Genomic DNA, 26,481 nt, shown 5'->3' on the forward strand with positions numbered 1-26,481 from the left:
CCAGGCGCATGCGGAACCGTGACGTTTCGAATGAAAGTGAGGAGTATTCAGATCGCTGGATACTCGATTTTGCCAAAAAGGTCTGTCCGGACACTGAACCGGTGTAGACACCTCAGACCAAAACTGCTCAAATAGAACATCACTGGTTTTTTTTTTTTTTTTTTTTAAAGGTGGCGGGGAAATCTGCAAACAGACACCTGAGAAGAGAACTCAGGGTGTGGGGATGAGACTAGGGGAGAGATGCTGGGGTAGTTACACTCCCCCAGACACCTACTTATCCCTGTCCCGACCCACTAAAACCCCTCCAGTCTCCAGCCCTGGTCTTCCCGGAACGACGGTTAAGTATTACGTCGGGAAGTGGCTTTTGTGCGTGATGCACCCTCTTTACTCTTATAACCTCCTAGCTAACTACCTGGAGACTGGTAATTAGCTACCACTGGCGTGTTGGTGGTTGACCCGCCACACACGTTGCAGCTCCAGAACAATCTGAGAGGCGGCCGCACAGACCGCGTTCCAGATGTCCGGGTCGTCGCACATCCTCCGGACTAGATTGTCCGGAGTAGTGCCAGGCCCGCTCACAGCCATCATGTTGCTCCGCGCTCTTACGAAACGGGGGCATACGAAGAAGACGTGCTCAGCAGTCTCCTCCTCCTCCACGCACTCGGGACACATGGGGGACACCGCGTGTCCGAACCTGTGCAGATATTGCCTGAAACAACCATGGCCTGACAGGATTTGTGTCAGGTGGAAGTTCACTTCGCCATGTCGTCTCCCGACCCAGCCGGATATCTCCGGTATGAGTCGGTGCGTCCATCTGCCCTTTGTGGAATTAGACCATTCCCTCTGCCAACGGAGCATCGAGAATGACCTTCTGGTACCTCGTATGCCCCTTGTGTCACGTTGGTCGAAACACTCTCTGTCCTCCTTGATGGCGATGCTGATAGGCATCATGCCGGACAAGACACATATTGCATCGTATGACACCGTACGATACGCACTCGCAACTCTCAGGCACATGAGCCTGTAGGTACTTTCCAGTTTGCCACGGTAACTGTTAGTACCTAGCGCTCTGGACCACACTGGCCCACCATACCTAAGTATGGACGAAACCACGCTGGCAAGAAGTCTCGCTTGCTGCCATAAACCGCTGAGCTATTGGACATCATACGAGATAGTGCTGCAATAGCCGATGAGGCCCTCTTACAGGCATAGTCGACGTGACTCCCGAACGTGAGCTTGTCGTCCACCATAACCCCCAAGAGCTTCAGGGATCGCTTCGAGGTGATGGTGCAGTCTCCGACTCTGACCACCGCCTGTTGCTCCGATTTACGGTTGTTCACAACCATGACCTCCGTCTTATGATGCGCGAGCTCCAGTTTCCTGGAGCGCATCCAGTCCTCGACCTTGCGTATACAGTGCGCGGCCGTCAACTCGACCTCCTCGATAGACTCGCCGTAAACCTCCAGCGTTATGTCGTCTGCAAAGCCGACGATCACAACCCCTACAGGGAACTTGAGTTTTAACACTCCGTCATACATGACATTCCACAACACCGGGCCCAGGATAGAACCTTGCGGAACTCCTGCGGTAATTGGGACGCACTTCTGACCCTCCTCTGTGTCGTAAACAAGTACTCGATTCTGGAAATAATTTTCCAGGATCTTGTACAGCGACACCGGTACATGGATGCTCCTGAGCGCGAGCGCTATGGAGTCCCAGCTGGCACTATTGAACGCATTCTTCACGTCGAGCGTGACGATTGCGCAGTAGCGTATTCCCCTTCTCTTGCGCTGGATTGCTACCTCCGCCGTCTTGATGACGGAAGAGATTGCGTCCAGCGTGGACCTGCCCTTCCGGAAGCCGAACTGGTTACTTGCCAGACCGTGTACACCCTCCGTGTACCTCACCAGTCTGTTGAGGATGATCCTCTCAAGCACCTTGCCCGCGGTGTCCAGCAGGCAGATAGGCCTATATGCCGATGGGTCCCCTGGCGGTTTCCCAGCCTTCGGCAATAAGACCAGTCTCTGCCGCTTTCACCTGTCCGGAAAGAGACAGTCATCCAGGCACCTCTGCATGACTGCCCTGAACAGCCCGGGGGCCGGTCCCGGTGCCTTGCTCACCTTTAGGGATTTGGCGATCACGATGAGTTCCTCATTCGTAACCCTTGCCTCCTCCCCTGCCTCGACACGGCTGTCGTCGCTCACGGATTGGATGCTCGGCAGGTTGGCCGACTATCTCTGGTCTATGTCTGAGATACTGGAACGTCGGACGTGAGACTCGACCGCCGGAGGCCAAGGACTTGGCTCGTTGCGTGGAAAGAGTCCCTCGATGATACGCTCCAGCATCGCTGGTGATCGCTCTGCAGGCGCCAGCGCGCCTTTAGTCTTGGCCATTACGATCCTGTAGGCGTCACCCCACGGATTTGTATTGGCACTCGCACATAGCCTATCGAAGCAGGCCCTCTTGCTGGCCTTTATCGCCTTTATCGAACATCACTGGTTAGCCACGTACAAATGAATACATTCTGTAATATAAAATAGTTAAAAACAAAATTGTAACACCCCTCCTTTCAATTTAAATCCCCACTAGCTCGTAGTCAGCCGCGAGAATAAAAAAAAAGGCCTCCCTTTTTTCCCTGCTAATTAAGAATTAAATCTTTTTACTTTAGAGCAGCATCATTTTTCTCTCTGTCGACCAGTGTTATAGGCAGTGTCTCAAACGAAAGTTTTGTAAAGCTACTGACCTTAACAAGCTTAAGAACATTTTTGCTGATGAATGTGTAAGCAACTTATAATCTTCAAGGAATTAGCCGTAGCAGGAGTGCCTGAAAAATGAAATCTTGGTACATTAGAGTTCAAAATGAATCTGTGAAGTTTTGGTTTCATTTGGCGGGGTAAATACTGCCGAAGTACTACAACGGTTTGGGTGTTTCCGAGATGGACCCGTTTTTTTCGCGTCCAACATCGAGTTCGGAAACTCGATGAAGCGTCATTCAAATCGAAAAGCCATAAATTTTTCGAACAATTTGGCCTACCCAAAACAGCTGGAAACTCCCGAAAAGTTTGCCAGTTAATCATTCATCCCAAGTTTCCCATGTTTGCTGATAAACCAACAGTAAACCAACCGCCCGGATCATCGCCCCGCTATCCCGCCACCCACCGTGCATGACTTGCGAATAAAAAACCCACCACATATCATGGGGTTCGGGTGTGACACAGTAATCTCACCATTATCTCACTTTCCCGCACTTTGTTTCTGCATCTAATCTGTCTACGCCGGTCAAACAATTCTAAAACCTTAATCAACACCATTACCCGGCCCGCGTTCATTAATCTCGAACTCGTTTCGGGTCAAACCACCTGCACTGGAAAGTCCAGGCGGGTGGCACTTGCCGTAATGTCAATCCCGCACACCTATAAAAGTACTAAGATTGTACATCCCGAGCATAGCAGACAGTGCGCTTCCCTGAGCGGTTCATCCATCACACCAGCCTCCATCCTCAACCCGGTTTCCTACTCGCAGCTGGGTAAAACCCACAGCGTAGGGATTTTCCCATTCACGAAAATTGTGAACGTCACTGTTCGCGCGGGCGCACGACTGCAGTAGTATGTGGATATAGAACACACATCCCCAATCCCAGTAGCCACTGATCACTGAGAAACTGCGCACACCCATTTACTGCGCGCCTACACTGAAAGTTGTTTCCCGGTTGTTTTCGATTTTATTCTCACGTTGTTAGTACACTTTGATCAGATTTGTTGTTAGTATGCTACCACCAGTAGGCGGCCTGGTGTTTGTTTACTATTTTTGCACACCACTACTCAGTCCGTGTGTCCGTGTTTCACCGTCGTCGGAGCGACTACGTAACTTTCATGACTACATGCGTTGATCGATCGGTCGTGTGGGAAGGGTGTGGTGAGAAGTGGAACCGCACGTACACCATACAACATATACCATAGTCGAGGTTTACTCTCTGTCTCTCCCGGACTATGCAAACCTGCGAAACCGACGGTCAGACGCGGACGGATGGACGTGGCGGATTTGTTGTGTTATGTGTTGTTTTGCTACAATCGGCGGTCGCTGTTTCGTTCGTTCGCTTTCGTATGTATACGGACTTTCGTAATCCTACACAACCCGTCCGAGGGCTGCCCCTTGCGCGACTAAAGCAACTCGTCCGGGCTGGTAAGTTAGTATCAATCGGAGTGTCGTTTTAAAGTGTCGTGAAATAATCAGCGAATGTGTGCGGATTAAAAGTCGGTTGCGAACAAAATCCCACGATCGTCGATCCTCGGGGATCAGTTTGCGGTTTAGAGTTGTACCAAGCGTCGGGTATAGCAGCCGATATATTTCTTGATTTCTGGTTGATAAATTTAAGGGAAAAAAACATACGGGGAAAAGTAACAGATAAACAAGTGAAGAAAATAAAAACGCGCGTTATAGTGATTCTACAGTGAAGTGTTTCTGATAAACCCTTAGGTGCGAATTATTCCAACAATTTTGTTTACCTGATTCGTGTATTTTTTCTCTTAATTTAGCAAGCAAATCTCTGAAAACATAACACAAGGTTGTTAACGCTTTGCTTTTTTTCAAAATCATTCGCGCAAAACGTGATCACTGTTTCCAGTTCCAAGCAATGTTTGTTCGCGTGTGGTTATTAGCAATGTAATTATACCTACATATGTGAAAAAAAAAATACACTGAGAAAAAGAACGCACGATATCTTGCTGAGCGCCACTATCGAACTCGAACCGGGTTGCCATTTATGAAAAGGAAATAATTAATTAACAATCTGCGCTCTTTGTTTTTTTTTTTCCTTTTTTGATTAGTTCTTCACGCCGAAAGCTTTATCACCTTTCTCTCTCTCCCTGTCCGTCATTCCCATATTCTCGCACCACTGGTTCACTCGATTGACCGGTTACACTTTTTGCCCAACGCTTTCTGTAGATTCATTCCGTTCTTCGTGTCGATCGATCGCAGCTTATCGCCCACTGAAACCGGTCGATCTAGCCTTGTTGACCCGGCAATCACATTTCCAGGCAAACTGGAATATACACGCAGCACGTTGGGCTTGTTTTTAGTGCGGCGGTGGGACATGCCCCGCTGCTCGAATGTCCCATCATCGCGTGGCTTCCCTTTTGTTGTTATTTTCATTTTTACACAGGCATTTAGTCTCTAATGCGCCACGGAATCTCGCCATCCGCATGACCGCGCGTCACCTCCCGCCATGCATGCATGTAAAACCAGTTTGCTAACCTGAGAAAAACGGCTCCGCGCGAGCCAGATCTTACGAGCCAGAGCGTGCGAGATCAGAAAATCTCAGCTACTTTTTCAGTTCAGTAGAAGATCTCGCTGTGACGTCTGATTTTTTTATGTTTTCCTGCTGTTTATTTGCTTGAGCTCATTCAGTACAGCTTCGCTTACCGTTCGTTTGATTAAAATACAATAATTAGTGGAGTAATCGTTTCTCTAATACTCTAATAATAATTGATGTTCGTGCAACATTTCTTGCAGAATCTACGCAAAGACTTCCGAAAAAGCAAACATGAAGAGCAACCATTTGGTGGTGGTTAACAGCAATTATCAAAACAGACAAACAAATGATTAACCAAAAGCAGGCAGTCAGTGTTGGAAAGCTTTAATGCAAATTGATAGTGAAGCTCATTGAAGCGCCCGTGAAAGAAAGGAAAAACCGGAGTAATTACTCGACGACGCGATCGTCTTGGTGGTGCGTTTAAGTGTTTTTTTTTTATATCGTGGCTGTTGTTTTATTCTGATTGTTCGGAAGTAACAGGGTGAAACGATCAATTAATCGATCTACGTCAGAGTTTTGAAATAGCACAGAAAGAGCAGGTGGTGCAGCGGACAGAGCACGCGGAGCTAAATAGATCGTTCGATCGAGCGCCGTCGCATCATGGGACCCACCAGCAACACCGTGGAAGGTACGTGAGGGCTCTAGTGCCCAATACCAAATGCAGCACCAACTAGCAGCTTCGAAAGCTCGCACTTTATCTTGGTTGTTTTGTTTTGGTTTCGGTAGAATTTTCGCTTCCGGCTGACAAGTTTTTTGTTTCAGTGTTGGTGGTATACAATCACATTGTCATCGTGTTGGTCGTAGCAAGCGACGACGGTTGCTGGAGAGCGTGGAATCCAGCGATGCATGCTACGTAAACAAACCGGTGGCCTTGATCTTTGAAGCGAATCTCGAAGCTCGTAGCTCACTGAGAGCAAGCTAGTGTCACTAGCCTTTACAAGCCACTAACTCTTGTTTTTGTTTATTTATTTCGGTTGTCCTCAGGATGGCTTCATTTTGTTAATTTTATGCTTTAAATTCCTCATATTTGATTTCATTGATATTTATATTTTTGGGAAAGTTTCTATGTGTTTTTTTCGCTTCTTTTAGAATAACAGTGGGATAGACAGCCAGTGCTTTCGAGATAGTTATAGCAGATGTTTTTGATAGAGACTTTGTCGAAGATGTTAAATTTCAATCTCTCATATAAAGATCATGAAAAGATAAAAATTTTCAATATAACTTTGTTTCAAAATTTCGTACATATTTAATATTTTCGACGAACTTGTTGGCCAAACAAAAATACATATTTTTGTTAAACATTTGCACTCGCTTTAGTTCAAAATAAATAAAAGTTATTGAACCGTTATCGATTGTTCAAGGGTTAATTTAACTTAATTACTCATATGTGTGCAAAAACATGCAGCTAGCTAATTGATATTTAGAAAAAAATCTATTCTACTCCCAAAAGAACATAAAATTATTTGTAAATTCTATATTTTTTCGATTGAGTTACTGGAGAAAATTTTAGTCACGGGTGAAAATCGTATAGTATTGTACAAGGATTTATCATTTCTTAGGCGATTGTAATTAATAGATGCGTTGTATAAGTTTCAAGATTATTGTGTACTGGTTGTGCAGATTTTTTCCTCGAAAACAGAGCATAAAAGTAAAATCACATGAAGCAAACTTAAAATTTTCTTGCGACGATAAAGTAATAAAAATATTCTTAGACAAACCTAACTTTACTACAACTTTACAGTTTCTAATTCAAAATGGTGTTGGAAACACATTTCCGGTGTTATTCCGTTAAAATTTCAAAGAAAGAAAGCAAAAGTCGCCAATTGGATTTCAAAATGTTATCAAAAACCGAAACGAAAAATGATGGGTTTCTTATCTTCATGCTCGTTCCGGAAACACCGTAACTGGAACGCGTTTAACATATTTCAATAAATTTTCTACAGTTTCTTAGAAAACGGAAGTCGCCGTTTTAGTATCGAAAATGGTATCGAAACTCAATATTTTATTCCTACACGACAGCGATTTCACCCAGCTTTCCAGCAGTTGTGAGTCACCTTCTTCGATTTAAACATGGCGTACGTTACCCTGATTCCGAAAATACTTTAATTGCAGAATTTTCACGACTTCTTGGTAATCGAAATTCGTCCCCAAGAACTTTCTGTTTTTCAAGTGTCATTTCTGTCTCTAAAATATCAACCTTGAGAAGTTTGTGAAAATTTTCCATAGCTTTATACAGCTTCAGGATTTAGGATCAGATAATGGGTATTGAATCATTTTACCGCAAAATTTCACGTATAGTTGTTAGATTTTCATCGAAGTTTAGATAACATACGACATCACCCGTGGGGAGAGGGATTTTCATGCATAATACAATTTGAAAAAAGGGAGAAAAAAAACGCTTTTTTTGTAAATTAACTGACTCGGCAATCTTCGTCCCGCCCATTTTTATCTTCGAAAAATTCAAACATTTTAAATAATTAAATGATTCGTCCCGAATCGGATATTGGGTACGATGAAACTCAAAAGAGAAATCGTTTGAAATTATTGGTTTTATCGGAATGAGAAAATCCTCCGCTTTTTGGCTTCTGTACATCACCTCGATTCTGGAAATACCCATATTGGGTGGTATTCGATCATTTTCAGAAACCGGGAATCGTCATCTTTGAAATCAAAATGGTGTACAGGGTCAATTCTTGGGTTGGGAATTACCATTTTGAGCAGTATTCGGCTATTTTCCCAGAAACTTAAGTTGCCATCTCAGAATTCTAGATGACATCTGAAGTTAATTTCTGGCTTCTGTGCACCATACCGAACTCGTAAATATCCATATTGAGTGGTGTTCAGTCATTTTTGACAGTTGTCCAGGAACAGTAGGTCGTCATCTTAGAATTAAAAATTGTGCTATAAGGGGCCATCCACATACCACGTGGACAGATTTTAAACGATTTCGAAAGCCCCCCCCCCCCTTCGGTCATGTTTGGCGTTTCCAGAAAAGTGAGGGGTGTCGAACCACCTTGAAAATTTTTCATTTTTCCCAAAATCCTTAACATTCTCAATTCGGTTCCACTTGCTTGAATAATTTTCGAGTTGGGCAAAAATTTGTGTTTCATTTGTGTTTCATTTGGTTAGGACCCCTCCCTAACGGAAGAGAAAAGGGTGTTTAATCACCATAGACATATAAAATTTCACGCCGATCGGTCCAGTAATTTCGAAGCTTATATGGATCAGACAGATAGACATAATTGCATTATTATATGTTTAGATTACATTGCACACTGGGCCAGAAATGGAATCTAGCGGAACGAAATTAATAGCGCTCTTAGGGTTTGACCAGTCGGTTTCCGATCTTCTACAAAGTTTCTTCCTCACAAACGCGTAAATTTCCAAAAAAATTTCTTATTACACTGAGAAACTTTGCTTAAGACTGCACATAGGTTGGATAGAGTATCAAAGTACTGGACCGTGCATTCCATGCAATAAATACATAGAAATTGTATTTTTACATGAAACCTATGGTTTGCTGATACTTGCTACCCGCTGAGATATCTACTTCACAAAATTATGTATTTTTTTCAAATTTTGTGTATTATTTTCACTCAAGTAATTCAGAAACTTCTGTACTCAGAAGAAAACGACGTAATTATTAAATTTCTATCAAGAAAAAAATTGTAAGAAATTATTTCGAGTGAATTCATGAAATTATCACAATAAAACGTGAAATTCTGACAAAATTTATAAAAACTCGTAGATCTCTGAAACTTGAAGAGTTAGAAATTTAGTATATTATGTGAAGTTTCATGAAATTTGGAGATCTACAACTTTGTCGAATACCGCAAAGCTCTAGCGTCTAAGGGAAAGAAGTTGGCATCGCAACGCCACCTTTGCGGCTAAATTCCGAACCAATTCAAACATCCAAAATGACACCATATGTATACCAAGAAACTTTGTAGAAGATCGGAAACCGATTGGTCAAACCCTAAGAACGCTATTAATTTCGTTCCGCTAGATTCCATTTCTGGCCCAGTGTGCATTGGTCGACGAAAACGTGGTGGTATCCAAGATACGACCGCATGTGCTGAACTACCGTATTTTTATATTCCATAAAAAAACAGTAGACTGAATTAAGACGCTAGTATTTCCTTCAATTTTATCCAGCAGTGCATTTCTAAATGCTGAGATGTTAAAGCGATAAAAACAATAATTTATACCAAATGAATGTATGAACCTCCTATACTGGAAGCGCTAATCTCCACTTACATCACATAATCGAATCAGAAAAAAAAACTTTAATCGCAGCTTTACTGCCAAGACAAAAATTCAATTTAGCGAATTTCATCAAGCAACAAACTAAACGGAACAATTCAAAATTGGAGACCAGACCAGTATATAACTTCATCTGTTTTAGAAAAATACGATAAAATACTAACATGTCGGGACATGTTCAGTGGGGTGGCAATGACTGTATGGAAAAAGTTTCTTCATCGAATTTCAAAAACCGACCATGTACATTTTGTTTATTGGCTCAGAAAAATTATCTGTGCTAAATTTCAGCTCAATCGGACATGATTAAGGGGCGCCTCAAAGTTGTGATATTTCGACCCTCGAATATCTACCAAGGGGTCATCCACAAATTATGTAAGGGTTTAGGGGGAGAGGGGGGTATCCAAATTTCTCACGAATGCTTACGAGGAGGAGAGGGAGATTCTAGCAAATCTTAGTAAGATTGAAAAAAATATAATACAAACAAAAACTTACAAAACTGAAAAAAAAAACAAAAAGTAATTGAACTATTTCTCGCTGAGATCTTAACAGTTGAACCTTGGGAAAGCGTGAATTCACCTTAGCTGAACGATTTTGTATTTTACTGCGTTCACTGAATTTTCAGTTTCATTAACTTTTAACACGAGTTGTAGAATTGTTTTTTTTTTCTCTTCACGAGTACGCCTTATGTGGAAAAAATCTCTGTCAAACTTCTTAATAAACAATTTTTTCCTGGAAAAGACATTCTTACATAAGATTTATGGAGGGCAGGGGGTAATGCAAAATCTTACTAAGCCCAATGATGGGGGGAAGGGGGATCTAGAATTTCGAAAAAAATAGTCCTTACGTAATTTGTGGCTGACATTCAAGGGGGGAAATTGGGGTAATCGAATTTTTTTCCGATGCCAAATGACCTAAAATTGCATAAGAGATCTGGTTTTATATCGAAAAATAAAAATTTTTTTGACCGAAACGCGACCTTTTGGCACTTAGCCGTTTTCTAGGCAACCGATAGCTTAATATGGAATCACGGTGCTCCCACAGACCGTTATTATAAAAAAATGCACCAAAGAATCTGAGTACGCCATTCGATTCGTTATGACGTCCAGAATCTCTGGTCAAAATTTCAAAATCATCGTACGGTACATTTTTGAGTAATGCCTTTTTGAAGGTCGTAAAGAACAAAAAAGTGATATTAAAACGACGAAATACTCAATGTAAAGCACGCTTTTCAGCCATAATTTTATGAAACAATTTCCTAAATAGTTTATACACACTCCAAGTATTATATTTCAAGACATTTACAATTGGCGGAAAGATTTATTTGAAAATCCCACAGTGCACAGTGGTCTAAATTCGAAAAATCGTGATTGTTCCAGATTTGACTATGAAAAATTGATTTTATGTACTCAATGTCTTCAGCAATATTGTTTTTTGGAACAAGGACTTACTTTTGGCGTTTTTGGTTTTCCGATCAATCCACCTAACAGTTAGATAAAACAAATACTTTTTCTAATTTTCATTACACCGGATTGCTTCCTTTAGCAAAGTTGGGGAAAATTTTGAAAGAAAATTTATTGCTGAATACTGCGATGTCCTATCTGTACCTTGAACACGACAAAATAGAGTTTTTTGTGGAACACCCCTCCTTAAAATCAGTTTTTTCTCTATAATTTTTTCTGTAATTGTCAAAACAATAAATTTTACGAAGTCTTGAAGAAAACTTAGTTGAATGCATAAATTCTTAGAACATTTTGCATTGTTTTGACCATTACAGACGAAATTATAGACAAAAAACTGATTTGAGGGAGGGGTGTTCCACAAAAAACTCCATTTTGTCGTGTTCAACGTACAGATAGGACATCGCAGTATTCAGAAATTGTTTTTCTTTTAAATTTTTCCACAAATTTGCTAAAGGAAGCAATCCGGTATAATGAAAATCAGAAAAAGTATTTTTTTTATCTAACTGTTAGGTGGATTGATCGAAAAACCAAAAACGCCATAAGTAAGGCCTTGTTCTAGGAAACAATTTTGCTGAAGACATTGAGTACATAAAATTAATTTTTCATAGTCAAATCTAGAACGATCCCGATTTTTCGAATTTAGACCACTGTGCACTTTAGTATTTTGAAATAAATCTTTCCACCAATTGTAAATGTCTTGAAATATAATACTTGGAATGTGTAGAAACTATTTTGGAAGTTGTTTCATGAAATTATGGCTGAAAAACGTGCTTTACATTGAGTAATTCGTCGTGTTAATATCACTTTTTTGTACTTTACGACCTTCAAAAGGGCATTACTTAAAAATGTACCGTACGATGATTTTGAAATTTTGACCATAGACTCTGGACGTCATAACGAATCGAATGGCGTACTCAGATTCTTTGGTGCATTTTTTTTTATAATAACGGTCTGTGGGAGCACCGTGGGAATATTTTAAAAATGACTTCTGAAATGACCACAACTCGTTCCAAGGGTTAAGTCATTTGGCATCGAAAAAATAAAAGTTTCGATTTGACATGACCCTTTTCGCTGCCCTAATGCAGTATCTCAATTGAAGTTGATGACACGCTTTTCATTTATGTCCGTGCTTGTGTCTGAGGTGTTACCCTTCTGTTTGAAGCTTACTGCACTACTATACCAAACCTCTTTCCATCCAATCACTAAATTCCGATTTTCTGGGAAGAGACCTAATCTCACGTTTCTCTTTGGCCAAGTTGTTACCATATGCTAGCTCAGTAGCGAAAAGGGGTAAAATCACTGTATCACTGTATCACAGGTGTAAATTAGTATGAATCTCAAAGCTGTTGGTTGTACACTAATTCTACATTATATTCATCTTGCTATCGAACAATGTTTATCTTAACCTAAGTTTACTTGCGCTTGTGTAACCATAGTAGCTTTTTCTCCAAATTCAGCGGGTCGACCTCGCTGTACATCTGCTGCTGCCTGTGTTCCCACGGCCGACCAGCACGGGTTCAACCACACCGCACGACGAGGATGTATGTCCTAGCTTACACTGCGGGGCGGGTATATCTTTGACCACTACAGGAGGGCGTTCTGGCCACTGATGCTCTCTGTCCTGATGTCTGTGAAGTAGAAGTTCTGGTGTAACCAGAGCAGAACATAAAAAGGCCCTCCACGGACCTGTTCGGGGGCAATTAGCTATCATTTCACGGTTTCTTATAGCTGTGGTACACAAGCGTTCTATTAACTATCAACATATAATTGTAATTTTTACCTCTTTTTTGTTTTACAATTAGTTTTTCTTTATCCTTTTAAAACACTGTTTTCCGCTTTTTTCTTCTCTTCGTTTTTTTGTTTTGTTTTTACTACACTATAATAACTTTAAATAGGATTAACAATTAGACATAGGAAACAATTTGTCTTACACAATAAGGTTTTACAGAAGGTTTTACATAAGGTTTTACATCTTTTGTTTTACACAAATAACTTTTAGATCCTTTTGTTTTTCACACAATTAGTTTTTAGATAACTGTTCCTTTTGTCTGCTTTCTTCTTAATTATACTGATTTACACCTTTTATGTATTTTTAATTGTAAAAATGACTTCGCGCGTAACGACTTCGCTTACTGTTCAGCGTAAAAAGGATTCTTCCCCGCTTTGGCTGAGCCTTATAAACCCTTTCGAATTCCTCTAATCTTGACATATCTATATCTTGGCAACACTTTATAGGTCGTTAAGTTTTGATGATCCAAAACCCTTGTGGCAAAACATGCCTCGGTGCATCTGATCATGAACCGGTATGAGCGACCCTTCCGTCCCAGATGCAAAAGCACCAGACGTGGAGGGATATCACACATGCAGAACGAGGTAATCGTGGTCGTATAAAAAAGCTTGCCTTCGTGAGTGACCCCTCCGTCCCAGACGCAAAGCGACAGACTTCGAGGGATATCACTCACTCAGTGGGCTCTATCTACAGAGTCGTAATAAGGGGGTCTGAGCAGCTTTAACTTTTTGTAAGTTTGACAAAGTCAACACATTATCCTTGAAACCAACGGTTACAAAGTTTGTTTTATGAGGCACTTATTATGTTGAGAGGATGAAGTTTTATCAAAACCTAGTTCCTCGTGCCAATATTGCCAATTACAGTTCCCTTCTTTAAGAGCGACTTATTTTGTCGAGAGAAAGGTGTCGTATCGAAACCCCCTTCCTTCTGCTAATGTCGCGTCATAATCACAATTCTCCTAAAATCTGCTACTGCATTGCCAGATGCGGGTCGAGCCAGTTTCCAGTGAGAATCCTCTCGCTAGAGTGATCGGTTATACAGTGATGACAAAATTTCTGCAATATGGAGCTTTTATACGTGACTACTGAGAGTTGAAGTTGACGATGTCCTTTGATATTTAAAGATGGCCTGCTTCTAACAAGATTCTAACTAACGGCCATCGGCTAATCAAAGCGAACTTTATAACCTTGCGTTTCCAGACCCCAAATTAGGCTCAGAATGGTCGGAAAACTCTTCTAATGGTCAAAAAAAATTAAATGTGTTCGTGTCAGCTATGCTGGGGATAAAAGGGTGAAATAAATTATTAAATCAAACAAAAAAAAATCACTCCGGATAATCGAGTCTAAAACCTGGATGATCGAGTCCAACCAGTACGGCTATTGAGAAGTGGCATGCTTTTTATTTATCCGTGCTTGTGTGTAAGGCAGTTTCACCCTTTCTTTTACACGCTCACTATACCGAGCCATGTTCTAATAAGGTTTATACAAAAGAGTGGCAGATAAGTTTTCAAAGTTTTTGTCTTTTCCATGTATTTACACGATCCAGAAAAAAAACGAAGCCATCAAAGCTAGCAAGTGAAAAGTTGTGATGGCACGCGTTTGAAAAACTATGTTTGAGAATGTTTTTAACGTTCTAAAATTATTAAAAGAAACGTGAATGACATCGTGTGTAGTGAAATATTACGCTATTTCAGCTTATTAGGCCAAAAAAGTAGATGTGCGGAAACGCTGGCGTTTGTTCTATTGGGTAACTGAACTTCCCGCAAAGTTTTGCATCTGTTCGAGGCGGAAAAAAGACCCGATTCACGCTGGTAACAGAACTTTCAAGGCAACACGGAAGACAAGAAACCGAAAACCAGAACATTTTAGGAATTGACATATCGAATAAATAATAGCTATTATTGCTGCTTTTTTTCCAAGACTTGAGAAAACCATAAATTTTGAAATTGTTTTTATATTTCCCCCCTCAATTTCTTCTCACACACGTAGAGTGAAAGGGGCTTCGAAAAATTGTGACATAATGAGCCAGGATGAGGACATAAAATTAAATTCAAATGATGATATCAATCGAAAAATGTTCCCTTCCACCAGTAATTATTTGGGTAGTTTAGGGTAAAATTTTATGAAAGATTTGATGACTTTCGTTAAATCTTCTTTTTCCAAACACGTAACGCTATCTATACCTAGGAGTAAATTGTTATTCCTGATATTACCCTAATACTGAATTAAAATACACTTTCATATGCCTAACTGTGTCCAATTGATTGTTGTGACAACACGTGTGACGCCCTCAACGAAAATCACACTACAACTTGTCCAAAATTTATGAGACAAATCCTTCCCTGACCGCTGTTACTAAAACCCCCTCATGCAGGAAAAAGAGTCAATTATATAAATATCAATTCCACCCGAGAATGCATCCCGCCGGCCCCTAGAAAATCGATTGTATCGTGTCAGGTGAGTGGTGGAATCATGCCCGAACCGCCGGCACATGCCATTATCATTTTACAATTCACTCTTTCTATATACTGCCGGCCAGAGCGAGTAATTGCTAATGGCGCAGTATGAATACTAATCACGCGACTACAGCTCGGGGGGGGGGGGGGGGGTTGATCGAGAGAACTCAGTGGTGAATTCCCTCCGAATCAAAATTTACCGGATTAACCGGAACGGGATTTACCCAGGACTGTTCTGAGTGCCGAGACGTGCCTTCGTCTTAATCGCAAAGTCCCACTGCTGCCAAAAGTGGACCGTTATTCAGTTGCATTCCAAACCTTCTGCGGTGACCTTGAGACAAAAACTACAAACGAGCGTGCAATCAAAGCAAGCGTGTGTCGGCACAGAACACACAAAAGGTCTAACCCGCCCCAACCGCGGCGCACGCCAGCAGCCCCTCGTTGGCGGATATAAGAGAGTGTACCAGCCCTGGAACCCGATACAGGTAGCAGCAGTAGCACCGGCTCCGGCCATTGTTTTCTCCCGCGCCAGGTCAGTGCGATGGCGAGCACGCGATTAATTTCTAGCTGATTGAGCCACGAAGTGCGCGACTCGTCTAATGGATAGTGATGAGTATTTCCATAGCCGGTCGCAAGGGTGGTTTTAGTTTAATATTTTTGCCAAAATTCGACCAGATTTTTGTTTTTTTTAAATAATTGACATAAACCTTGTTTGATCCTAAGTTAGCAATAAATTTCATTATTTGCAATCAATTTTATTCGGCTCGTGATGACGCTGAATATTCGAGCACAACCCTCGGACACAATTTTTCAGTAAAACGGATGAAGGGTTGGTTGCACACTGGAAGCATCGGTTCCAAGTGTTGATGTAGTGATTAGAGAATATTCCGCCCGCACTCCCAACCGAAGGTGATTATTTGAAATTTCAACAATGACCGTGCGTCTACGGTAGCCAGGTCAGTACGGAATTAGAATCTAACGCGCGAGCATCGAATCAAATTTGAACCGGCTCGGGAAGCCACTTTGGAGATGGGAGCTAGCAGTCCAGCAGTAGTGCAGGTGTTGACAGTTCTAGTTTTGTTGGTTGGCAGCCAGGTCAAGGCAGAAAACGTACTGGCCGCCGACGAGGAAGTGGTTAACGCTACCCGAGTGCTAGTTGAGAACATCGATGCGGCAGAATGTGCCCTGGAATCTTTGAAAAGTGAAATGCCTTCCACTGACTATTTGAAGCTGGGTGCGCAAGGTTTAATCGAGTTTGTGTCGAATTTCACCGCCAAATTCAGTCCGGTTTTCAAAGATTTCGAAGAGAAAGACCTTGAAATGATTCAGAAGAGCTTGATCGAAGCGATTCGCTATCTAAATGGGTACGAGGTTGTAAATAGTATCGCACTGCTGCAGAACATCGACTATAATCTCTTCAATCACAACCAGTTCCGGTCAATCAATAGCGATCTGAGAGTAGCGTCGATAGGCCTGTCGGAAGCCCTGTTCGATCAACGTGACGTGATTCCGGCTTTAGATGATTTGCAAGCTAGCACCGATAAGCTGGTTGAAAACGTAGCACGAATTTCCGAAGCCATACAGAAGGGGGAAGCATGGACGATGGAAACAACCGCTCGGGCGATGGCTGCCCAGAGAGCTTTCAACGAATCGATCGACACCTATCTTAACACTTCCGCCACTCAGCTTGAGGATATCACCGAATCACTCGGCAGTCTTCGTACGTACGAGGAGGAACTCTATCAGAAGATGAAGGAAAAGATCCCGCAGCTACCGAAATCCACTGCCAATTACTTTATAGCCTTGAAGAAGTCCATTGAAAACTTGATCCGCAAATCGGCCATCAACTTCGAGAACATGCGTCTCTACAAGCACCGGGAGATCGAACAGTGGAAAGTACGCTCCTCTATGTCCGCCCCGATCAGCTACATGACGCAGATAGCAGTTCAGGTTTCCGTCGATCCGATGCTGGCGAACGATTGTACCGAGGGCTACATCGATACGCTGCTTGCGTTTCCCAACTTCACGATGAGTCACGCCATCAATTGCCTAGCGGAGCAGACTGCTAACGAGCAAAAAACATTCGACATCGTCTCGAACGTCATCGATAGCTATGCGATCAACGCAATTAACGCTTCGTACGCGGCGTTCGACATCTGCTTTCGTTACTCACCGAAGAAGCTGAATTACTGTTTGGATTTGGTAAGCAAATTGGATACAATTTAAGGTTGATTCCATTCAAATGTTAAAAATTTTACAGAACGGCTACGAAAATACGTGGGCAAATGCTCGGATCCTGACGGCTTCCCTGGAGATCGAGTCGTTCATCAACAGCGAGATTCAGAATAACTTCAACTCGTGTATCGCTCAAATAGGGTACTTCTTGAACTATCACAATCTGCAGGAGATGTGCTTTTACAACAAGAAGCGCAATCGACCGCGCGGTCGATGGTAGGAATAGTTCGGAACTTGTTAATTTTTGTTGTTGTTGTTGTTATTTTGTTCCGGTTGCTAAATAAACTATATTATCTGAAACTTTCACTAGGGGGTTACTGTTGGCAATTTGATCGAACTCCAACGTTCCGGATGTAGTTCAGTAGTCTTGAGTTGCAGTTAATCAGCTCGGATTGCACCTGTTCGAAGAGGTAGAACGTTACCGTATCCAGCAGGAAGAACTTTCCACTGAAGTCAATTGTGTCTACAATCTAGAAAAAAAATTGGGTTTTACCGTTGAACTTTTTCGTAACGGACATACCTGATCCAAACACTCGGACATCGTCCGGTACGGATGTCTGAAGCAAATCTCCAAACTACTGTACACGGCAGTCGCATATGAGCGGAGAAAATTGTTAGCGATGGAAACCACCTGATTCGCTCCTTGGCGTTCCAAGTTGAGCTGACTGTCGAAGCACTGGCTCATCAGTGTTTGCAGGGCAGATGGTAGCGTGTAAAACTGGTTACGGAAATTGGAAGCGCATGCATTCGGTTGGATCACGTTCGTCAAGGTTCGCGTTAGTAGTTCCGATTCTACCTCCAAGTAGGCCAACGGTTCATTCCTAGTGCGGAAAACCTCCGTCGTAAGGCCGTAATGGTTCTCCACCACGACTCGTCTGAAGTGTAGATTACCAATCAGGCTTTCGATTGAACGGTTCAACTGATCAAGCTTCAGCTCTACTCGATCACTCAGCAACAGAGGCCAGCGGAAGACGAACGAATCGTTTAGAGTCTTCAAATGGTTGAAAAGATTATCCGTCGAAGTGAGGATCGCGTTGAACGAAGCGTTTGAGCTGGAAACATAGCTGGTCACCGCGTAGTTCATAGAGTTGCGACTTGTCTGCAGTCGAGAGTTGGCAGTCGAACGAAAGCTGTTTGCACCGTTGATGGCTGCCACTAACCGTGCCACGGTGTCCGCATATTCGTTGGACGCCACAGCGGCATTCTGCACCACATCCACCAGATTCTGCAGGAGTCCATCGACCGAGAGAGCCGCAATAAACTGCTGGGTATTCAAGGACTGACCAGCAACGGACTCGATCACGCGAGAAACATTCTTCAGAATCCCATCCAAGTTGGCGATGTTAACTCTTATGCGATGATTCCTATCGGCGAAGTAGCTTGAAGTGCTGTTATCACCTTCGTAGTCGAAGTAAGTCCCCAGTAATTCGACGTAGGCTGAGGAGTTCTGCAGTAGTGGCTGCAGGACGTTCAGCTGGGTGTTGATCTTGGAGAAAACTACAGCCGGAGCCGTGGTTCGATCGGTTGCTGCTCGTGACAGCTCGGAGTACACGTTTCCAACCAGCTGGGTAACATTGCCAACGTAACTGGCCAGAACTCGGGCACCTTGGTTTAAACTTTCCGACGACGTTGGAGGCGAACGTACGTACGAGGACACCGAATTGCGGGCGGCGTTCAAATTCGCCACAACGGCATTTGCCGACCGTGCCAACTCCGTGCTCTGTGGTAGCAGATAATTGTTGCCAAAAAATGGATCACTCCGGCAGAGGCAAATCGCCGACAACAGCAGTAGTACAATCTTGCACGCTTGCATGGTGACCGTGACAGTGGTGGAACTGAACTTGAGAAGCGCATTCGATCAGGGGTTGGCTTTTATTCTGCTCTTATCAACATCCGTTGGATGCACTCTTATCTCGTTCGAGTTTTACGATAGTTGGTAAGCAACCGACGCATCCCGCCTAGAAATAAAGAGCAACGATTAGATCTGTTTGTCGAGTGAAAGATAAAACGAAAACATGGAAATACTCCCGTAGTACAACAAGAGTACACATGTTTGCTTGAGGGTTCCAAGTTCTCGGGAAACCATCGTTTGCAATAAGTCCCGAAGGGTAAACACGGTCGATGGATTTGTTTCTGAGAAACTGTAGACGATAAAGTGCGAAAAGAGAGTTATATCTGCAATTGTTTATTTGAATCTTAGCTAGTTTATGTGATATTTCCGGTTTCTTATGAATGGGACATTTTAATTGGATTTCACACGGAAAGTAATTCGATACTTTCATTGATTCCAATTTCATTTTTTACGAAAAATATCTCTTGCAGACGATTATTGCAAAATGAATCAATTGTTTTCAGATCTCCAAATGGCAGAAGTGAATCAGACTTCAAATATCTGAATTATTTTGGACGGCGCAATTTGTTTTGAATCATTGTTTATTGTTTGTTATTTAAGAAACTCGACTTGTTACGTTCTCAGGCAGTTCCATACCATAACAACTGTTGATTATAACCGATAATTAAAAATTCCAACAATGATGTGTAAAAATATCAGTACTTAGTAGAGATGGTCGGGTACGAGTATTTTTACCCGATACCCGTACCCGACGGGTTCGGGTCGGGTTTCGGGTAACGCCAAAAAATATTTTTCGGGTTCGGGTCGGGTACGGGTAATTTAAAAACCAAGGCTACGGGTACGGGTTTGGAAAATTCTTAACTGGTTGGGTACGGGTCGAGTACGGGTAATTCGATTTTCGTGCATTATGAGACTTTAATTATTAACTTTTCTAGCCTAGGTGTTTTAGCATAGTCTTGGTCTGGGAGGGAGAAACTGATACGAAGCAGCACGAAGTTGCATCGGTAACGGTATCTTCGATTTCTATAGAAGAATGATTGCATTTTTCGTGACCGTGGACTTGTTCGAAAAATACTTATTTTGATACTATAACTCCATCATAAGTAAAGCAAATGGTATGCTGGGATTTGCTGGACGGTTCAGCCACAATTTTCAAGACCCGTTCACTATCAAACTATTGTATATTATATATGTTAGACCAATTGTAGAATATTGTAATCTCATATGGATCAGTCCAAAGACAATTCCTTCTTTACGCGCTTCGCAACTTGAATTGGACTGCATTACCTCTGCCATCGTATGAAGCACGTTGCATGCTCATTAATCTGCAAACATTTAAACAACGCCGCGAATTTGCAATGCTGTTCTTCGTCAATGAAATTATTTCAAATCGTATAGACTCCTCTGCATTACTATCACAACTCAGCTTTAATACACCTTCACGGCATCTTAGAACGAGAAAACTTTTTTCAGAAAAGCATTGCAGAGCTAATTATGCAAAAAATGGTCCCATAAATCGAATGATGTGTCAGTATAATCTACATTGTAAAACCATTGGCATAACAATGTCAAAAAAAAAAATAAAAAAACAAATTGAAAACTATATTTCAGACAGAAAAATTTAGCTCGTAACAAGAACATTGTAAACACTATAAATAATAACTGTAATGAAATATTTATGTAGTCGACATTTGCTTGATGGAATAAAAAAACAATTGAAAATAAAAAAATAAAAAAAAAAAGTCGTTTGGTAATAGTTTCGAGTCTTGAGCCTCGATTTTCGTTTCACAAGATAGTGAGGTATGAAATTGTAAAATTATTTTAACTCTGCGCAAGTCTACGTAAATATAAATAAACTCAAAAATCTGAAGAAACTGACTTGAAAAATTTGTGTTTTGCATACAAATTTGCACATTTAGTATTCGTGATGTTCGAGTCATACTCGGGTTACAGCAGGAAGACACACGTTACACGCTATCAAAAAACGACGAATGTGCGTGTCATCTGTTTCGATAATTTTTTAGTGTAGTATTCGTTTCTCCCTCCCAGGTCTTTGTTTGCACTGTGACCAGGGATGCCGCATGTACAGAAATATCTGTGTTATACCGAATTTTAGATTCCTGATTGCTACGATGTGCACTTAAAACTCGTCGCTTAGTTTAAACTCTACCAGACATGCATTTTTCACCATTCTCCGTGTTGTGCTAGTAGGGTAAATAAACAAAATAAAAATTTTCAGCAGTTTATATGAAGCATACGTATGCATAAAAAATAAAAAATTGAAATCCCTGATCAATTTTAATATGAGGTAACTAACGGAACCCCAATTCTCCGTACACAGTTATGAATAGATATTTTGCTGCGCGATAAAAATGATCAAATTTTTCAACATCAGACGAACGGACGTTCTCAGTGACAGAAGCTACGCTGGGAGCACCAGTACATCGCCTGGAACTCTGGTTCATTAACATTCGTTCACATGAACACTCGGGTCTAGCCCAACTACGGCCATCATCTCGAGAAACCACATATGACAATCAGTGCATAAAATGTGCGAGGTAATCAGGTATTTAAAAAAAAATAAAAATCCAGGGGTGACATTGCGCATGTCGTTTCGAGCAACTCGAACAAAACCAAATGATCGTTGGGGGGCATTATGCTTCGTTTTTCGTATTTTTTCGACTTTGCGTATTAGATGAGCCGCAGGACAAATGACAATGGCAGCTCCTTTTAAGCTTTAAGCATAGCTGGCTGTATGTGACCTACTCGAAAAAAGCGAAAATTCTTCGAATCGAGCTGCACAATGCCACCCCAGGACGGGTCGGGTACGGGTCGGGTACTGGCAATTTCGAGGTATTTTTCTTTCGGGTAAGGGTCGGGTACGGGTAGTTGAAAACAAAATTTTTCGGGTTCGGGTCGGGTACGGGTTTGAAAATTCTCGATGAGTCGGGTACGGGTAACAAATTTTCCATACCCGACCATCTCTAGTACTTAGTCTGAGCGTGAGAGTGAAAAAATAAGTGATAATTACTGATTCAGCCTAAACAACGTACGCCTGCAGATAAAATTGTTCACTGGAAGCCACTATCAAACCGGATTTCTGGCACCGGAACCGGTTAACAACTTTTATAACCACTCAAAATATCCAAACAGTTCAGACACGACGGCCGATCAAACCGGACCGGCGACGCCGGAAAACCTGGTACCAACGATCCGCCCGGTTGACAGCTTCAAAGGAAAATGGTCAATAAAGTTAATCACCTAGATCGTAACAGACAAAAGTAAATCGTCCGGCTCTTGGGGCTGGCCATCTGCGAAACGAGGAAACGATCAGCGGCGTTGATTTACCGTGCAAACGTTTAGTATTATTTCGCTCGCACGCTCCGCATGAGGAACGCGCGGATGCATTTTGTTTCATCTAATCCATTTGCGCTTGCGATTGTCACTAACCCCCCCTGAAGATTCTCGAATTTACTACGATCACTGCTCTGTCACTCGATCGGGTGGGAAAGACAGAACAAAAACTCACAACAAAAACTTAAGTATCACTGTTAACTGCCACTGTTGTAAGGAAGCGAATATTTCTAAAATAAACACATTCGATCTGTGTTACGATGACAGAGCAACAACTGTTTTTCTCGTGCCTGGGATAGGGGTAAGGCCACTGTCGGGTCAGTTTCCAGCTGTCACTCACAAGCGCACAGATCAAGTTGGCCACCGTTTGGTGCGTTGACCCTATATGCCAGTACCGACTGAACTTGATCATGATCGCGAAAGCGAATTTTCACATCTGACACTGACACTTTTTCCAACGCTCATGATCATCGTCATCGTCATCGTCGTCACAGTTGGATGCATTTTGCGCGTTCTGTGGCGGACTGCAACAGGATAGGATCGTGTTGTGAGTAAACAAAGGTTTTTTTTGCAGATTAAAAACTCAATAATAATAACAACGTAATATTTTGTCTCCGATCCCGAATACGGGTGAGGGCATTGAGGGGCGGGATGGCTTTGAGTGATGGACGCATAAATATTGCTTTAATTTTTAGTTCTATTTGTTGTGTCCCAAGCAGGCGGTGTTTGTGGTGTCTCTGCTTGCTTTGATTGGTGGTTTGCGGTGGTAATGTTCTGGAACAGTAAACGCATGTCAGTGGAGCGTAAACTGCACGTGTCAACTGGAGTGGTGATTCATTAGAACCTAACTCGATTTAAAAGGACAGGTGTCCTCAAACTAGAGCGGTGTTCAATCCCCTCTGTTTAGCTCAGTTTAGTTGGTTTTTATGACTCTCATTCGTGACCATGTGTTGCATTGGCTTAACGATCGTGTTTGTCAACACCGGTGAAGATCTTGTAAGGAAGTAAATACGCAGTCCATTAAAAGATGAATAACGGGTTGCATCTGCTGAGTTACGACTTCTACTCGCTAAAAGTAATAAATTGGAAAGGGTTGAAATTTTGATAAACACATCGTAACCGTAACAGGTTCTATTAATCGCGAAGATCTCATCCGCCTACTTGGATTTGTGCATTTCTTTGTGCGTCAGTACAATAAACTGTGACGTTTTCAATGCAATCTGTCATTGTACCGTGGTCCAACTTGGATTAGCGGAGTGCACTGCTTGTAACTGTGCGGTGGTGTGGCATTGAACTGTTGGCAGTGTTAAACCCAAAAAAGAAAGAATAGTGCACAAGTCGCGGCTTTGTCGGCGTATTTCGCATCCTTAAGCGCAATTTCGATTTATTTCCCTGTGCAAATGGACGGTCGTCAGATTTATTTCTTCCTTTGATCAACCGTAGTGGATCGACCGATCTTCAAGGCAGGCAGGATTCTGTTCGACTCAGGGTGGAATAAATCACTCTCGTTGAGACGTGCTGAATTCAGTGTAGATGCAGAAAAACGGTTCCCTAATTGGAGCGAAACGCTTAGAACATTTTTCAAATGCTTGGCTTGTTACACAACCAGCCAAGTGTCAATCTCGAACTACGACACCACTACGGGAAGAAAAAGAACTTTGAACCGACGCTTGGGTAAACATGATCGCAAGATCTGACTTATTTTCGTTCGTAGTCATTTGCAGTTTCCAGCGTGCATTCCGCGATGGTAATTAAAATAGATCTCCCACAACTAACGCAGAAGCTGCAGCTGATCTGCTCGATTGACGATGATGCGCTTTTAACTGCTGCTGCACTCCAGCGTTCAGCACCCACGGGTGGGAGTGTGCAGATGGGTGATTGCTCCGATGGTAGGTTCGATTTGACATGCTTTGTGTTGGGAACTGAGTTAACGTGTGTTACGTTGACACATTCCTGTGGCGAGCTTGGAATGCCATCAGCAGTGGGGAACCATTGCTACAAATCACGGACTAAAATGGCTTGTTTTGGGAATGTTAATGTCCCAACGAAGCAGGCCTTGACATTAGAGCTATTTCGTCAGTTGAAAATTGTTCACCTCCAATTATCATTATACATTTACTGCGTGGATGGTTTACTTCATATTCAAAAAAAACTCAAATTTTCTATAATTCAATCAACAATAACTCGAACACAGATACATTTAAAAGTAATAAGAATAAAATTTTTGATTAAGAATAACCACGAAAACCGTTTATTATAACAATTATGAGAATGGAGAATGGTGAAATTTAAAATGCTTTAAGATTTGAGCTCCAAGATAAATAAGTTGTCGTTTTTACTCCATTTTGGACCTTTAACCAGAAACTTTGCTATAAATTCACGTTGTATAGAGGAGATTTTTTTTATGTTTTGTGTTTTAAAGCATTATTGGTTCTCGTCAACTCATTCTTTTCCCGGACAAACGCTAAAGTTTCGCATAGACTTTTAAGAATTTCTCACATTAGAATAGGCGGAAAAGGAATTCTCGAGACGACTCTGCCTATGGCACTAGGAGTCATGTGTGAAAATTCATCGGATTCGAATCCTTTTCTTCTACACGGTTCATGGATCAGGAAAAATTGGACGTTTCGTGTAGATTCGCAAGGATTCCTCACATTAGGTAGTGCTATGTACATCGTAAATTGGAGGAATGCGAATCCTCGATATTCATATACGTTTCACACAGGTTATGTATGCATCGCGGAAACGATTCCTCTCCAGATTCCGATACCGAGTTGTAATAGGTATTCTCAGAATTCACACTCAGCACTATTCGTGTGTTAGTTCGGGCCGACAGCTTTGCTATACGACCAAAGCTTTCTGAGCTACATTACAATAAATGAAGTGTATGTAAATACCTACGCCCTTTCGGAAAACTATTCTTGAGTCTTAAAAATACTCAGTTTGTTAAGCTGTACAAAGCTTTATTCCTGTATGAGATACTCGAATTTGAACGATAGATCATTTGGCATGAAAAAACCTTCTGTAATCCAAATTTTTAAAATATATTTTTTTGAAATTTTGGATTCAAAAAAAAAGTTGTTTTAGCAACTGTGACGATGAGTCCACCCGTTGCGGCAACCCTGATGGTAAGCAGGAGTCAGCAAACTCGTCTAACTGATAAACCGTCACTAGCTGTCATTATAGATGACGAGCAACATTGAAGGAGAGGTAGCCTAGTAGTGTACCGAAAATTATAATTAATTGAAAATTCTTAAAATTAAATTTAAAATTATGAATATTTTTAACTAAGAATGGAATGGCGATTACTGAAACCTATTTAAGTTAGCATAGGGCTAAGTTCTCCACCGGGGTCGGGACCGAATTTTCATTAAGGTTAGTTTGTATCCTAGTTAGCACTCCGAGGTGGTTAAGATAGCGACGTTCTCGCTAGAGCTGATAGGTCACAGCGGGTCCGTCATCTATAGTTATCAAAATTTTCTAACCATTTTTCCTTATCGGTTGAAAATATTTTGGCTTGAAAAAGTGCTCCGCCGAGTAAAGGGTGTCCACGATGAAATTGCCACACACAAAATTGATTCGCAAAATTCGAGTTTTCATCCGATTGCCATCAAATTTTCAGGGATGGAAAAATAACTATTAAACTCCATTTAACCATTTCACTCGTATTTTATTTACAGTCCATATGCAAATGCCCGCACCTTGGCCTTAACCCCGGCCATAAGATTGTGCACAACCTGTGAATCAACCGTTTTTTGCATG

General features: G+C 41.8%; 4 protein-coding genes across 9 annotated transcripts in view; 2 read left to right on the top strand and 2 right to left on the bottom strand.

Annotated features, from left to right (window-relative positions):
- Positions 1-4,149, bottom strand: part of LOC129732962 (uncharacterized) — a 31,816-nt gene extending 27,667 nt beyond the window's left edge. The window contains exons 1-2 of the mRNA XM_055694452.1: positions 3,998-4,149; positions 3,228-3,413 (exon numbers count right to left, since the gene is read on the bottom strand). The gene's annotated coding sequence lies outside the window, so the exon portion shown is untranslated. The remainder of the gene's footprint in view (positions 1-3,227; positions 3,414-3,997) is intronic.
- The window catches only part of LOC129732958 (embryonic polarity protein dorsal-like), an 84,198-nt gene that overhangs the window by 14,096 nt on the left and 43,621 nt on the right, over positions 1-26,481 (top strand). For 2 of the 6 annotated variants that reach the window (XM_055694444.1, XM_055694443.1), the window contains exon 3: positions 5,512-5,939. The exons of 1 other annotated variant lie outside the window; for it this stretch is intronic. In XM_055694444.1, coding sequence (XP_055550419.1) covers positions 5,912-5,939 — 28 coding nt within the window. In that variant the 5' untranslated portion in view covers positions 5,512-5,911. Of the gene's footprint in view, positions 1-4,086; positions 4,477-4,618; positions 4,663-5,511; positions 5,940-26,481 lie in introns of those variants that run through there. 3 more of the 6 variants (XM_055694442.1, XM_055694446.1, XM_055694445.1) reach the window with 3 other exon arrangements.
- LOC129732961 (uncharacterized) lies at positions 16,055-17,813 on the top strand. Its single transcript, XM_055694451.1, has 2 exons — positions 16,055-17,480; positions 17,539-17,813. Exons 1-2 carry the CDS (start codon positions 16,308-16,310, stop codon positions 17,731-17,733), a joined length of 1,368 nt encoding a protein of 455 aa, XP_055550426.1. The 5' UTR covers positions 16,055-16,307; the 3' UTR covers positions 17,734-17,813.
- On the bottom strand, positions 17,754-19,377 carry LOC129732960 (uncharacterized). Its single transcript, XM_055694450.1, has 2 exons — positions 18,034-19,377; positions 17,754-17,983 (listed from the first exon to the last, which is right to left on the bottom strand). Exons 1-2 carry the CDS (start codon positions 19,324-19,326, stop codon positions 17,828-17,830), a joined length of 1,449 nt encoding a protein of 482 aa, XP_055550425.1. The 5' UTR covers positions 19,327-19,377; the 3' UTR covers positions 17,754-17,827.

This window comes from Wyeomyia smithii, chromosome 3 (assembly GCF_029784165.1).
Source record: "Wyeomyia smithii strain HCP4-BCI-WySm-NY-G18 chromosome 3, ASM2978416v1, whole genome shotgun sequence".
Classification (NCBI taxonomy): domain Eukaryota; kingdom Metazoa; phylum Arthropoda; class Insecta; order Diptera; family Culicidae; genus Wyeomyia; species Wyeomyia smithii.

Bases quoted from the DNA above. Each gene is read 5' to 3' on its own strand.
- LOC129732961 (XM_055694451.1), top strand. From the start codon at position 16,308: ATGGGAGCTAGCAGTCCAGCAGTAGTGCAGGTGTTGACAGTTCTAGTT. The intron at 17,481-17,538 runs GTAAGCAAATTG...AAAATTTTACAG, and splicing joins TGAATTACTGTTTGGATTTG to AACGGCTACGAAAATACGTG.
- LOC129732960 (XM_055694450.1), bottom strand. From the start codon at position 19,326: ATGCAAGCGTGCAAGATTGTACTACTGCTGTTGTCGGCGATTTGCCTC. The intron at 17,984-18,033 runs GTATGTCCGTTA...TTTTTTTTCTAG, and splicing joins TGTCCGAGTGTTTGGATCAG to ATTGTAGACACAATTGACTT.